Source organism: Haplochromis burtoni, unplaced genomic scaffold (assembly GCF_018398535.1).
Source record: "Haplochromis burtoni strain Fernald_Lab_line unplaced genomic scaffold, NCSU_Asbu1 Contig_225, whole genome shotgun sequence".
In the NCBI taxonomy this organism is placed as follows: Eukaryota; Metazoa; Chordata; class Actinopteri; order Cichliformes; family Cichlidae; genus Haplochromis; species Haplochromis burtoni.
In genome coordinates, this window is record NW_024582586.1 from 562,684 (window position 1) to 578,552 (window position 15,869).

Below are 15,869 nucleotides of genomic sequence, written 5' to 3' on the forward strand. Positions count from 1 at the left end.
ATGTAAAGCAGCAGTGGCCTTCTGTCAGGGCAAGCAAGGCAGCAGCATTTGCCCAGTAAAATCTAACACACATGCACACACACATGCACACACACATGCACACACACATGCACACACACACCTTTTTCTGAGCTCATTAAAAAATCACATGATGTATAATAACACACTGCTCGTGTGAATTCTTTCATTGTGTTTTGTAGTTACTTTTACTCAATGATTTTTTTCCTTAGCACTTGCCATTGTTAGTTAATTGTAAATAAGCCAAGTAGTGCAGCAAGGTGAAGAAAAAAAAATAAAAGACAGGCAGTGCAAAATCATTAAAAAGGTATGTTTAAGTCATTATCTCTGCTTGCCTTTCTGTAAAAGTCACTGATGTAAAGAAACATTCATTTTTCTGTCAAACTTGTGAAAAAGGCGTTAAAATAAACAGCCTAACATTCAATGAGTTGTTTTTTCCCTTAAATGTTAGCCTATTAACTAAAACAATTAAGCTGGTGAGCTTAGCCTAACAAAAACACCAGAATCTATAAAATGGGGAAACAGCTAACCTTGCTCTGTCCACAGCCCAGTGGTAAAAATGTGCCTACAAGTACATTTCAAACTAGCTACTTAGCATGTTTACGTAGCAAATTGTTCATGTGGTCACTTAGTCTCATTGTTTGGCCATGCAAGCATGACTGACATGTAGATGTACACTATAAAGACTCGTATACACCATTTTCATGTAACTTGGAGCTGATTAAAACAATTCGATTGGTTGCTAAAATTATTGTGCATTAACTGTTGATAACACAAAAAGGTAATTACACCAGGGCAATATTCTCTCTTCAGATTCTGCCAAATACGGCAAAACGGATTAAACAGCACTTCACAGTCCAAACGGATACCGCGAAAGCAACCCGAGTGTTTCTGAAGGCAAGTCAGTCACCTGATACCAAACAGAGCAGCTTTTCAGTTATTAAATAAAAAACGGAAGGCAGAGAGCTCCACAAACAACAAATACTCTGACAGAGCATCTCATGGGAGGAAACACAGTTTGTTGTGACGACCATCAGTTCTAGCGTTTAGGCATTCATTGGCTGCAAAGGATCCATGTATTAAAAATATGGAAACTCAATAGATTTATACTTAAAATGATTAAAGTCTGCATTTCTGTCACATCTTTGATTTTTGGTAAAAACCCTTGATTATAGAAAGTGTGTGTGTACTTGCAGGATGTACTTAAAGGATATGATGAAATTATAGCTGCAGGTGGCAACTGGCACATTTTTGCATGCAATGTCTACACCATGTAACTTCGTTATTGTCATTTCATTGAAGTAAAAGAAACACAAAAACGGTTGGGATCAGTAATTTGTTTGTGATGCAGAAATTCACATAAACAAAGAGGAAAAAATATATGTATTAAAAGAATATTTTGAGATAAACACAGAAAATTAATGATGAAAATTGGTGTGGCATTTACATGCATTTTCATGACCCTGCAAACTAATTATTTTAGTTTTCACTGTGGTGTAAAAAAATGGATTAGAGGGATTCTGATTTCATTCTGGGACCTTCAGCACCAACCACTGAGAGCTAAAACCAAGTCGAAGGCTCAAAAAGCATCTACATGTTAAACAGCAATTAAAATTGCATAGATTTCATACTTTAAGGTGGAAAATGTTCAAATGGGACGCGCTGTGATTGAAGGAAGTTGTGATTGTAGTTGTTTGGCCCTCCACTGCAAACACTTTGTGCTGTACTTAGCCCTCCTCCTCTCACATTAACATGCTTCTATCATTAACCCCCACGCCCCACCTACTGCATAATAGCTAGAGCTGCATGCAGGAGGGAGGAAATAAGAATGTTTCCTTTCGTTTTTTTTCCTGCGGAGCATCTTGAATGAATGATTGATGTGAGGGGAACGAGATCAGAAAGATATAATCACGGTCTAACGAACGCAGAGCCTTAAGAAATGTATACCGCAGGAATGCCATGAATTTATAAACAGACCATATATTAATATATAAGTAGGTGTTTGAAATAACAGAATCTGTTGTGTCTATCTATCTATGTACAGTTCATGCTTTATAATCATTATTTGTGGAATACTCTGGTACAGAGCTTTGAAAGTTTAATTCAGGCTATGCAGAGTCTCTTCATTCAAATAAACGTACAAGTTATTTCCTCGTGTACCATCCCAAACAAACATTAAACACACCCGTGTTCATTGTCAGCGGATAAACAAATTGCCATTTTCCTTGAGTGACGTATGTTTTGTGTGAAGACGTGCAACGCCAGAGCAGGGAGATAACTTCATTTCCGAGCTTTGAGCACAGATGAGGGCGAGACAGTTAGTCCGTGTTCAGTATATGAGCACCTTTCATGGGACAAATGGAATGTCAATCAAGAGCCGGTACACAGATGCTTTCTCCCTTGTGGGGACTGAGATGCTTTCTGGTGATGCAGCTCTGTTGTTCCAGCCTTACTCTGGGTGCACTGGGAATATTTTGTCCTTTTACCCCTCCACATCCCCTCGCTCCATTTCAGATCCCCTGACTATTAACGATTTCTTTAGCTCTCCAAGTTTGCCTCCTCTGGCTTTTCCTCTTCTCCACATCCATTTTTTCAAGTTGGATTTTTGCACGGAAAGTTTTTGTTTTTTTAAAACCTCTCCTTTCTCCCAGTGTTAGAGACTGTGGGAAAAGAAACAAAAATGGTGAAAAACCTGAGATCGGCACTAAAGATCTTGACATCCAGAAAATATGTTCATATACAACCAATATGCACAACAAATATGTTTTAAAGGGAATCCAATTTCTTCTTCTTCTTAGATTTAGGCTGACATTTCTTGCAATCTGTATCTGAATCTGTGACCCTCTTGATGCAACATTTTTCACCCTGATTTACTAAGATATAATTTTCAGCATGCATAGAACAAATCTTCAAAGTAGCTCCAAGCAAACCATAAAGCTGCATGTGTACGTTCACAAGGAAGTAAAAATGAGACATAACTTTGTATGAAAAGCTGCTTCTGTTATTGTTGCTATGAACTCTAGACCCAGTTTAAGTAAGGTGATATACCGAATCATTTTTTTTAGAGAATGTCAATCTCCTAGCTTGAAAATGTCGCTATAAATTTTCAGTCTGGCTAAAAGCAGTTAATGTGGGTAGAAGTAAAAATCTGTATTTAAAAAATGAACATAAGTTCTGTGTCTGAAAACCAATGCAGTTGCTTTTACGTTGTACTCTTTCTGATGGCCAGAAGGGGGCGACACCTGTCACCACAAAATTCATCTATGTGAAAGTGACACCTAGCTATCTTGTTATGTAGCCTTCACAAACACTTTCCTGACCAGTTTGTGAATTTGTACATTACAGTGAAAATCTTGAGCGTTCATGTGATGATAAATGGATTAGCACAGTTGTCTAACACACCAGAGATCACTGGTTCAAGAATGGGAGGGGACACAAATCCCTGGAAAGGTTGTGTAAAGATTATCCTCTTTTATAGGACTGTGTGAGGAGGGTAGAGTGATATTTTTTCAGGCTGGTACTGATACTATTATTTGGTGATTTTAAAATTGAGTGTTCCGATATGTCAGCAAATATATTTATATTTTGTTGATGATGTTGCTGATGATCCTATATAATTATATATTATTATTATTATATTTTTCTTTTCTTTCAGACACACAAAACATAAACCTAATAAACCCTAATATTTGTTATGTGTAGTTATCCATTTACTCACTTACCCCGACTCGGTTCAGGTCAGCTGGTTGTTGTGATTAAGGCGTTCCAAATACGTGTTGCTAACAGGGAAGTTGAAGAGGTCATCTGGTGGCCGGAATATTCAACATCATCATTCCTAACACGGCTGAAGGGTGTTTCTTCCATCTCTTCTTTACGTTTTTAATTTTAATTTATCGGCTGATACAAATGCAGATACCAGTCGATTGGCAAATGTCCAATAATATCTGCTTGCCTATAAATGAGTCAGGTTCTGCAATTTTTAAAATAAAAATGTATTTATCAATTACATAAGAAGATGTTATATGTGTGATGTCTGTAAAGTCCTAAAGTTGCAGAGATGGTTATACTGGTTGCATTTATTAAAGGTAGATTCAACGTCAAATGTCTACCTGTCTCATATCACTGCATGATCATTTGCAACATTTTCTTTTATAGAAACAAAAGAAGAAAACAAAAAACAAAGTCACCACTCTTTCTGCCCCTTCTCCTAGCCTAATAATTTGCATACAGTCCCTAATATCTGTCCTTCTTTTCTTTCTTATACATCAAAAAGTTCTGTTCTGCCGGTGTGCCACAAATGTGTATCCAAATATTTTGGTACAATAAGCCTTTCTGTTATCCTCACAGCCCTTTCACACCTGCCCTTTTCCTCCTCCCCTATGATGAAAACCTTAAAGTGGGTTGAGAGAAAGAGAGAGGAAGGGGAAAAAACGTTTCCACTTCGTCGGGGCAGCTTAAGAGTTTGTTATTAAAAACATGACAACCCATTCAGCCACTAAAGGTGCTTACTCAAGGGAATGCATGGAATGTTTATTCTTTGATTAATTTGCTTGGAGGAGACCTGAAATTCCCCCACTCATGAATATGTGGGTGACAGCGAGATTTCTCCGTGGTGACAAGTTATCTAAACAACAGGGCAAAACGATTATGCTAATATCAGGTTGTAGTCATCAATCATCGCGTGTCAATGTGGTGTCAACGCATCACGTTCCCGATCCCACCCCCTCTGGCCATGTGTGCCAGTGTAAATGCGTGCGTGGACGTGTGCAGCTGTGCGCCTGTGTTTATTGAGAGAGAGGAGAATTGATCACAACTCTCTTTACGCCTGGGGACTCTCGGGAGCATCGCTGCGCAGAGCTGTTCTCTTGGATAAGAGGCGAAAGGAAACTGGGAGGGAATTAATTAGGAGTGAGTTTCTTCATCTTGATATGAACACCGAGTTACACACACACACACACACACACACACACACACACACACACACACACACACACACACACACACACTCGCGCGGAGTCCAGGCTGACGTCAGACAGACGTGCCTTAAAAACCAAAGAGCGCATCACGGAGAGATGCGTGGTTTGATCACACACACAAACTGGCGTTGGATTGTAAGAGAGCAGGGACACTTTAAAGAGCAGGAGCAGTCTGGTGGATGAGGTGGAAACTGCGGGTGAAGCCGAGAAGTTACTTTGAAAGTCCGTCAGCGCTTGTGCGTAAAATGAAAGCGCTGCGTAAATGTCCGCGTGTCCACTTTTGGACGAGATGGTAGATGAAATCCCAATTAAAAACAAAAAAAAAAAAAGCTGGAAAGTTGACCGGAAAGTATCTCTGAACTAGTGTCAGGGCAAAATAATTTAAAATAATTTTTTAAAATCTGCGTTTGGTACGGATGCTGCTGGAAGTCGCTCCACATCTGCACTCCACTTATTTCCTCTTTGGTCACATTTGAACCATGGCTTACTCTCAGCTGGGATACTCCTACTCCACCACGCCACAGGTACGGGTAGTATATTGTTTTGTCTTTGATGTTATTGATGAGGGCCTGAGCTAAATAAGGAGGATAAATTGATTTTAACTGGTCAAAAAATAGTCCATCAACAAGTCCACTATGGAGAAAATGTGACAAAATCAGCACGTCGGTGCTGTTTTATTCCAGCTTTTGTTTTGCTTTTGAGAAAATAACTGAGATTAAACATTTGCTCCTTTGTGAAAGTAAGGAGACATTTAAGCGCCAGTGTACATAACAGGGTTTCTATACACACCAGATTCCCTTTCCTTTATGGATATCAGTGAGTTCGTTTCATACATTTTTCCTTAGTTTCTGATGACTTCAGGCTCCCTGGCCGGTTGCTTGGAGCCGGGAACCCCCCCGTCCCACCCGGTGCTGCGCTCACCGGGCCACCAGCTCACCCCAGGAGCAGGCATCGGAGTCTACAGCGGCCCTTATCCTAAGAGCCAGAGCTATTACAACACCTGCGCTACGGACGCCGCTCTCTATTCCAGAGTGAGTGTCACACTTCACTTCTAACTCTTTAATTCTCGGATTTCAAAGTGTTCACTTCCGGATTTTTTTTCTTATTCGTTTTGCCCTTACGGTAAAAACGTGTAAAGATTGTCTCTTGTGCAGGAACATTTCTGAAAACACATAAATAAATAAAAGTTTGTTTAACCTTGATTAGGCATTCATTTCTTCAATATTTTCAGGGGCCACTAGATCATAAAGAAGGAGCTGCATCTGTGCATGTGGGGACATCTCAGACTCCTGCCTATTATCCTTATGAATACACATTTGGACAATATCCTTATGACAGATATGGGTAAGTGAACAAGAATGTTTTCACTGCTCTTAAATTAAAACATATTTTTAACATGATAACTGTAAAATATCTGTGTCAGAATTCTCATTTACTTCAGAATGATGGGAAAAACCTGTCTGTAGCAGGTTTATGGAGTCAGTGTTATACTATAATAAGATTTATTATATTTATAGTGTTTTATTGTAATTTACTCAAATTTAATTGTAATTTATAATACCACATTCTTACGAATATTGAGTTTTCTTTCCCTCTGTTTTTCACTTACTTTTGGTATGAGCTAACTGTTTATTTGATTCTCATCATCTGGCTCAGTTATTCCTGCTCAGACGGCGCTTCGCGTCGTAAAAACGCCACCCGAGAGACCACCAGCACCCTGAAGGCTTGGCTGCAGGAGCACCAGAAGAACCCCTACCCCACTAAGGGGGAGAAAATAATGCTTGCCATCATCACCAGAATGACGCTTACGCAAGTGGGTTCTTGTAAAATATTTGATGTTTATCGGGAAATTTTTTGGTTCTGTTGCATGATAATGTGTCTGATTTTCACCTTTTCCTAATTCCATACAAATAGTACATTTTCCCACATTTCGACTTTCCTTCTCCTCCTTTTCTAACTTTAAGTTCGCTTCTGATTTCTCCTTCCTTCCCTCAGGTGTCTACGTGGTTTGCAAATGCACGCAGGAGATTGAAAAAGGAGAACAAGGTGACGTGGTCACCGCGGGCTTGTAAAAGCTCAGATGACCGAGGCTGTGAAGATGACAGTGATGAAGCTGAGAAGCCACTTAAAAGTGACAAGGAGCTTCCTGGTATGCAGCATCAGTCTGCCAGCAAAGTTTTCTTTGTTTCATGGTTTTCCAAGCTTTGACTGTTATGCACAGACTCTTTACTGTTGGTGTCGTTTGTTTTTTTCTCAGAGCAACAGTGCGCAGACCTGCAGAGTGATCTTGAGGACTTCGATCTGCTGGAGTCTGATGCTTCTGATTGTGATCCGAAGCCACAGTTTCTACCTGAGGACAATGAAGTGAACCTAAACACAGAGCTACCCCACGTGCATCTCGCACACAACCCAGATACACTGCACAGAAAAGAGAGACTGTCCCCTGACTGCCCCAAACTCACACCGGTCCAGCACCAAAGCAGCTCCTTCTATCTTAATGCAGACCTTCGAAGCACAGATGCCAAACCCAAAATCTGGTCCATCGCTCACACTGCTGTGTCTTTGGATGCCAGCTTGCAGTCCGAGTACCCGCCGTGTATGCTGTCATCAACCGGTACTTCCTCGTCACCCGGGTATCCGACCAACATGGCACTCACCAAGACAGAAAGGCAACAGGAATCTCCAGTCGCCACACTCAGAGAATGGGTGGATGGCGTTTTCCACGGCCCTCCTTTCCAACAGCCCAAACCGGCTGAGGTGTGGAAAGGCCTAAACGAAGCTACGATAGAGAGCAGAACACCTGGACAGTCCTTTGAAATTGGGCGGTCTGCTTCAGCTTTGTAGTCCATCAACAAGCCATCGTTGGGAGAGACTGACTTAAACTCGACTTAAAGTGAAAGTCGATATTTTGACTGTGTGACTTGATCAGCTGACCGTTCACTAAGAGCCACTCCCTGTTTGCCTGTTGAAGTTTCCATTTTGTTTTAAGGCAGGACCGCCAGTTCTAGTTCAACAACTGTTTTTGCGGGCTTGAAGACAGTGGGTAAAAATGTCATGCTTAGAGTAAAATCTTAGTATCTTTACCAGCTCACAATCCAAACTGAGCCATGCTAACAAGCTTAAGTGAAAGCAGTGTCATCCCCCGTTGCACTGTTTTTCCTCGTTCAGAGAATGGTTTAAAAAAGACATTCCTTTTACTAAAGATCCATGCACACTGCTTCAGGAAATCCAAAGCCCGGCAGACCCGCTCTGCATAGTCACAGTTGCTATGCAGAGCAACTGTGACTATGCAGTCACATTGGAAAATAGTTTATTTTATTGAAGGAATTTAGTGAACGGTCAGTTATTGGTGTATGATCCTAATGTGGCAATTTGATATCTCCCAATGCTCTCTTACAAGTTACAGACTGTTGCAAACTACATCAACGATCAACTGTCACTGCACACTTCTCTGCTCCAAGGCTGTATGATGCACACACATGAAAAAATACAGTGTTGTACACTTGCACTATAGCCTGCACATGCACTGAGTCACAGAAATAAAAGGCGTGTTCCTTCGCATGGCAAAGTTCTCCGACTGTGCCCTTACATTAGCTGCCCGCTGTCTGGAACCAATAGTAGAATCACGTTAGCTGATATAAATCCAGTTCAGGGGAAAGGGAATATACCTCGGCAGTTTTGGATGCGTGTGTGTGAGTGTGCCACAGACAGGGTATTTGTGTGTGTTTTGAAGGAAAGAAAGGGGGAATGTGAGTGGTATTCAGCCGTGACTAATGGAAACACACAGAGGAGGGTGCTGCTAAATTGTTAAATCGATGCCACTTCCACCTCGGCTCCAGATATAGCTGCAATCAGCGATGCGTCCCTTTTCATTAGGCGGCTTTTGACTTTGTCAACCTGGGACTGCAAGAAAATCCACCACAAGCAAAATGCTTCATAAAAGCTCTTAAGTAATTTTAACTAAGTGTCACATCTTTATCCCCTCTGGTGATTTCTTTTTCATGCAGGCAATAAATAGAAAAGATTGCTATAATAAACAGAAATCAGGCAGTTATCATTAGCCTAAATAACTTTTTTTTTTTTAAGAAAAAATGCGTTTTCATCAACTTTAATTATTAAAGGAACCTCCACAAGTTTCACAAATAAAGCACAACAAGAAACAGTGAAGAGCTGTTGTCTTTTTCCTTCACCCCCCCAACAATATTTCTGCTCATCCTGTTTTCGATTTAGGAGCAGTGATAAAGTATTTATCAGAACAGAGGAGGGATCTGCCTGGGCTTTGTATGGAATTAACCATTTCAAATTAAATAATTCAGGATGAATTCAACCGAGAATTTCATTCTGTTTCTGCTTCATAAATAAGTAAGATCTAAGATGATAAATAATGACATCTGACTTTTTATTTCTGGAAAGTTTTCTTTCTCCTGCTTGCTGGCGACTGGGATCTTATTTTGGTAGGCTGCAGAAATATCTTTCATATTTTCGCTCAAATTTTTACATTTTTCAATCCAAATTTAATGAACCAGAACAGGTACAATTTTGTTTCTGGTTTAAAAACAATCTTGAGGCAGATTTGACTTCAAAAGAAGAAGTACTAGTGTTGTGAAGGACGCAGAATGACAGCCAGATAAGAGGTTGGCTTTGTGCTAAGTGGGGAAAGAGATATAAGGGTATACTTGCTCTCACCCTTAGCCGTTTGAGAAAAAACGTTTTTCCTCTGGTAGAGAGAACGGGGAGTACCGGGAGTGGAGTATGCATTTTATCAAGTTGTGTCAACGTGACTTAGCTTTGGTTAGGAAAAGGTCCAGCTTCCCTTTATATGTTAATTGGCAATTGTTTTTAATACAGTGTTTGTGCCTGTGTTTTCATTATATAATTTCATGAATAATATGCATACTTATTGTAAAATTCAGACAAGCAACAACACATTTATTGTCAACTAAGGGTCAGCAGCATGAAGCTGTGACCACGGTACTGACACGTACACTTAAAACTGACATGGCTAAAGGTTGCTTACTTACACATTCAATCACTGTACAACATTAGCACTCAGTGGAAATTTACGTCCACCAGAAACTGAGCGCATTACTCATTTCCTATTGTGGTCTAAAATAACTGCTAAGAAAATGATTCATCTATTTTGCTGATAAACACTCCACTGTACTCACTAGCTGGTTGCAAGTCTGCCTCACTACAATTTGCTCATTTTTTTCTTTGTTACTCAAAGTAGAACCAAAATAGTAGGTTAGAGCTATAATCTTAAAAACCAAAATCAAAGAGCTGGAAAACATTTCAAATAGTCCAGCTCTTGGAAAGTGAACAATCTGTTGATTACATTAGCATAGTCTTAGTACAAAAAAAAAAAAAAAGACTTGAAGCCATCATACTTTGGTTTCTGGACTGCCTTTTTTAAGCCTTTGGTAATTTTGGTGTTACAATCCAGTTTATTTCTTTTTCTAATTGTTTGGGGGTTTTTTTCTTTTAATTTAAATACATTTTAACCCACATTTAGATGATAGAGTAGCTCTGGAGAGCTATTAGCTAACATTAGCTTGGTTAGCAAGGTACTACGGTAATTCAGTGCTAGCATATTGGATGGCAGTCTGATTTTGGCTAGCAGAAAACAGCTTTCAAACTGAATGAGGAACTGGAGAGACTGAACAACAAACATAGTGTGTCTTACGATGACTAAATGCTGAAGAAAAAACAACTATCACTCAGATGCAGTTACAACTGATAAGATACAACTTTAAGCATAAAACAGGTTAGAGCAGGGGTGTCATACTCCAGTCCTCAAGGGCCAACATCCTGCTTGTTTTTGAGATATCCCTGCCCTACCAGCTGCTGAATACGTAGATCAGGTATGCTTTGCCAATAAGAAGCTACAAGGGCAGTACAGTGGACCTCAAGGCCTGGAGTTCGACACCTGTGGGTTAGAGGACTGAACTGTGTAAATTCATCCCCCATACAATGGCCAGAAAGAACAAATTAGCTATTAGAAAAAGAATTAGCCATAGAGAACAAACTGTTTTTTATACTTGTAAGCAAAGTTTTAATGTGGTATATCTGAACATTTTAAAAAAGGAGTCTATGAGGACTGACTACAGACACCATATAACACTGATGTATCTTCCAAGTTAGGAAAACGAAGCCAATGCAGAAGTGCCTTAAATCTGCTTTCTCTCTGATAGCAATGGTCCTGCAGAATCTATGGGAAAAAAGCTTTCAGCCTTGACCTCGGTAAACACTTTCCTGCTGAGCTTATGGGCTTACTCTTTTTTTGGTCAGATTTAATAAAAGTAAAAATTAAAAATTAACATTCTGCAAATGGTAAATGGAATGGTACTTACCACCATATAGCACTCACCACTTATAGCACCTTTCTACTCAGTTGAACAGTCAGGCTTTCTAGGGCAACTCTCATTCACACAGTGACAAACATACTCATACGGTGCTTTTATATATTCCAAAGCACTTTCTAACATTTACTCCCGAAAAATGCATCAGGATCCAAACTAGAGGATTCAGGGATTCAGCCAACGACCTTCTGATTAGCGGACAAACAGCTCTGTTGATGTGTTCCAGATTGAGTTCCAAGTGCCAAGTAAAAATTTTCATCTGGAACATTCAATGATATGGGATTTCCAGTTTGGAAAGGTGGAGCAGCCCCACCAACCTAAAGTTTACATTCTTAAATGGAGGCAGCGGATGCAAACAGTAGTAAAACTGTTGAACCTTTAATCTGTTGTGGATCTGTGACTTGTGCCACAGGCAGAGCATTGCCTTGGCTCTATCCATGGATGTGCTGCAGCAGTCTTTTTAACCCCCACCCTCAAAAACATATTATTGTCTTTGCTAGTGATGCTTGAATTGGTCTACCTTGCTAAGAAGTAAAAAAGGTTTTTGTGCCCGCTCTGACACACTAACTCAGGAATGATGTCACTCCCGAGTCACCCGAGTAACAATCAGACAACATCTTACTCATACTATGTTTTTAAAAAATGGAGGATTATTTGTGATATGAAACTGAAACTTCTTTGGCTAACAACTTGTCAATGAGGGAACGGCTTCAGTCAGAAAAAGAGAAAAAAGAAAAAAACGCACTTTTTGAGGTTCCAAAAGGAAAGCAAGGTAGCTACATCAGCAAGGTAGCTACATCAGCAAGGTAGCTACATCAGCAAGGTAGCTACATCAATCTTTTATGCTGTCTATTGGACTAATTTAATTTTTTAAGCCAGCCTCAAGTGGCTTTCCAAAGAACTGCAGTTATTTACACTTCCATGTTAGCTTCATTTAAATGAAAAAGAGGAAAAAAACTTCACTTATAGAATATGAACAAACAATACATGTTAATGAAATTTGGGCAAAACATTTGTATTGTTGTTAGCTAAAGCTAACTAAAGGTTATCAATGAATGCGAAGTTGACATTTTAAAAATCTCAGCTAGGTCAGCATGACCTTCAATAAGTGTGCTGTTAACCAGGGCTCATTTTGTTGACCAATAATTTTAAGTCACAGTTTTCATCAACAACCTTTTTTTCTGATAAAAGCAATTTTATAACTAACTAAAAACTAAGGTACAAGGGCAAAAACTATGATTTAAAGATGTTGCAACTTGCAACAGCGATTAAAAATTAAATGAAGATATTCTGGAGAAATGAGATCCAATGAGAACCAATGAAGTTGTGTAGAAAGGTGGGACTAGTTTGTAAGTGATCCAGTCAGAAGGGGATAACGATCACTTTTTTGCGAAACGGTACAACCAGCTTCCTGTTTTGTAACCCATGTGGCGCAACTCTCACCAGCAAAACCACATAAATCAGCTTTAGATTTAATCTTTTTTAATTTTATGGTAATGAAAAGAATTTAAACACCTAAATTATTACAAAAATGAAATGACATTTTAGTCAGAAGAATGACTGAAGATGAAGACTTCTTTTAATGGTTAAAGTATCAAATCAGACCAAAAGTTTTTTCAAATAAATGCTTTTGGGGAGGATATCGTGTGTAAACTTAACACTGAGTGAAATCCCAGTCAAAAATGTTAAAACTAGAAATGCAGCTAAAGTTTTGAGCATGAATCTTTTCCTCATGACATTTCTCTTGTATCCCTTTTTTAACAGCCTGTTTTTTTCACGTTTCTCTTTTAACTACTCCAGCTATGTCGTGTCTCCTCTTACCTCCTTCCCCAACTTATTCCCCCATTCTCCACATTCCCTCCTCCATCTTCTCCCTCCCTCTGTCCCTCCACTTGTCTCACCTCTCCTATGTCTGCTGTCGACACAGTCGAACAACTCAACAGCCAGTCTGACACGCAGGCCTGCTCCCTGGGCCATATAATGTGATTAAGACTCAGTGTGTTGCTGCACAGGTCGGGGAATGTTAGACTCTCTGTTTACCTGTCTGTCTCACAGCACCGGGAGTTTTTTGGGCTCTTTGTGTCTCGAGGGATAGTTGACACAGAGACATGTGCGAAGGGCTTTTTTTGTGACCTTGGAAAGTAAGCTGCAAATGTTTTGCCCGAATTTCATCAACATGTATTGTTTGTTCAGATTCTGTTTCTTTTCTTCTTCCCTTCACAATTGGACCCTTTTTTCACAATCACTTTTATTTTTAAAATTTCAGGTGGAATGTCTGCACAGGAAGTATTGACAACTTTAAATTACTCCTCTCTGCACCTCTTGTCTGACACCTATTTCCTTTCAACACTATGTCTCTGGTGCGCACTCAAACACACACACGCAGGCATAGATATACACACACTTCTAAGTCGCTTGTGTCTTGTCACACACACTTTGGTTTTCCGGGGCTATCAAAGTGCTGAGTGCAAACTCTCTCCTCCAAAAACTGTCACATGTCGCCAGAGGTGTCTCGCTCCCTGCGGTAACCCTCTGAGCTCCTGGCACAAGAACAAGTCATTATTTCCATGGTAAAGGTCAGACGCTCTGTCACCTGACTCTAAAGTGGAGCTGAGTGGAGTCGCCCCGAGACAATGACCAAAGGTCAGTTTTCTGTTTTGACTCTCATACAGTAGGTGTAGATTTGAGGAGGACAGGCTGCTCCCAGATCTGCCTCTGAGCCCCTTTTGGTCACACTGGCTTCCAGACATGGAGGCTCAGATAATTGGCTGCAGGGAGCTCCTTAATGAGCCGCGGGGTCTGTAATGTGACACATCTTCAAGGAGAAATATTTTAATAGGGCAATTACAGCGATGAGGAGGATGTTTTGTGTGGAGTGAGTGATTGTTGTGGAAGGACGCCGTGCTAAGGAATTTTGTGGCATTTAACTCCATTATCTACTGTGAGGCTCGGTGGTGGGGACATTTTCAGTGTGATTACAGTCTCATTTGAGCTTATCTTTGTCTGCATGGTCTGACCCGACACTGTAGGTCATAATATGCTTAAGGGTTTTATTTCCAATTACGATCTAATATTATGGAGAAGGAAAATAGGTAAGTGGATGTAGCGTTCAATCCCGTGCTGATTTGACAGTTGGAAACGGCACCCATGAATGAGCCAGTCTGCAAATTGGTTAAATCCACCTTTGCAATCTGGAGTTCCTTGATATATATATATATATATGTATGATGCTGAAGAATATTACATTATGCTGGAGCAGCGCATTTAAAGGCGCTGAATAATGAAGCAGTGCAGTCAAACCCAGGACTAAAACACTGTGCGATTCACACGCTCAGTTTCATCTGAAGATTTTGCCCCCGGCAATGCCTCCAACCCATCCAACCACCGCCTCTGAACCACTCAGACTTACCAACCGCAAGACCAACCAGTCAGCTCTCTGACACTGACCCGGCTCGCCTGCCTCATTTTAACAGTGCACCTCTCTCCCCTTCAATCATCCACTGTGGTCTTGACTATAGATGAGGTTAACTACAGCGTAAGCCTCACTTCCAGGAGTCACCAGGGCCAATTATATCAGCCTGACAACTCTTCCCAACCTGAGCTCCGTGGTGTGGAAAATGCAGTTCCACTGCCTGCATCACTGGGGACAGAACAGGGTAGTGCTGTCTGGAGCCCGAGCCAAGCGCAGGCCAATTTGGCATGCAGAGGTCTATGGAGAATAAGCCTGATGAAATATATATATGATCTTCTTCAAACATGTATTGTTCCACGCTGCTGTGTCCTATCAGACTGCCCCTCCACCCACACCCAACAGTATCCTGGCAGAGCAAGACCTTCCAGCGCGGATCGTCGGGAGCCGACGGAGGAATGTTAAGGTCCTTTCAGCGCTCTTCATTGTAAACAACTGACAAAAGTCTATCTATCATCTCTTTCATGTACTAAAGAAATAATCATAACTTTAAAGCAGATAACACTTTGGTGCACTACTTGTATTTTCATCCATCCATCCATCCATCCATTCGCGTCCGCTTATCCTGTTCAGGGTCGCGGGGGGCGCTGGAGCCTATCCCAGCTATCATAGGGCGAGAGGCGGGGTACACCCTGGACAGGTCGCCAGTCTGTCGCAGGGCCAACACACAGAGACAGACAACCGTTCGCACTCACATTCACTCGCACATTCACACCTATGGGCAATTTGGATTAACCAATTAACCTATCCCCACTAGTTGCATGTCTTTGGACAGTGGGAGGAAGCCGGAGTACCCGGAGAGAACCCACGCAAACACGGGGAGAACATGCAAACTCCTCACAGAAAGACCCCGGCCTGATGGTGGAATTGAACTCAGGACCTTCTTGCTGTGCGGCAACAGTGCTAACCACCGTGCTGCCCCTACTTGTATTTTCATTGATTTTAATTACAAGTTTGCATCACCTTTCAATGCATTATATTAGAAAAAAAATTAACTTTGCTGTGTCCAAAGAAGAAAATGTAAAACTTGTCTTATTTCCTGAAAGA

General features: G+C 40.7%; 1 protein-coding gene across 1 annotated transcript; it reads left to right on the top strand.

The window, feature by feature from the left end:
- The first annotated feature begins 5,083 nt into the window (after positions 1–5,083).
- On the top strand, positions 5,084–9,161 carry irx4b (iroquois homeobox 4b). Its single transcript, XM_005937275.2, has 6 exons — positions 5,084–5,518; positions 5,840–6,025; positions 6,226–6,338; positions 6,651–6,807; positions 6,990–7,143; positions 7,252–9,161. Exons 1-6 carry the CDS (start codon positions 5,474–5,476, stop codon positions 7,836–7,838), a joined length of 1,242 nt encoding a protein of 413 aa, XP_005937337.1. The 5' UTR covers positions 5,084–5,473; the 3' UTR covers positions 7,839–9,161.
- The last annotated feature ends 6,708 nt before the right edge of the window (positions 9,162–15,869 follow it).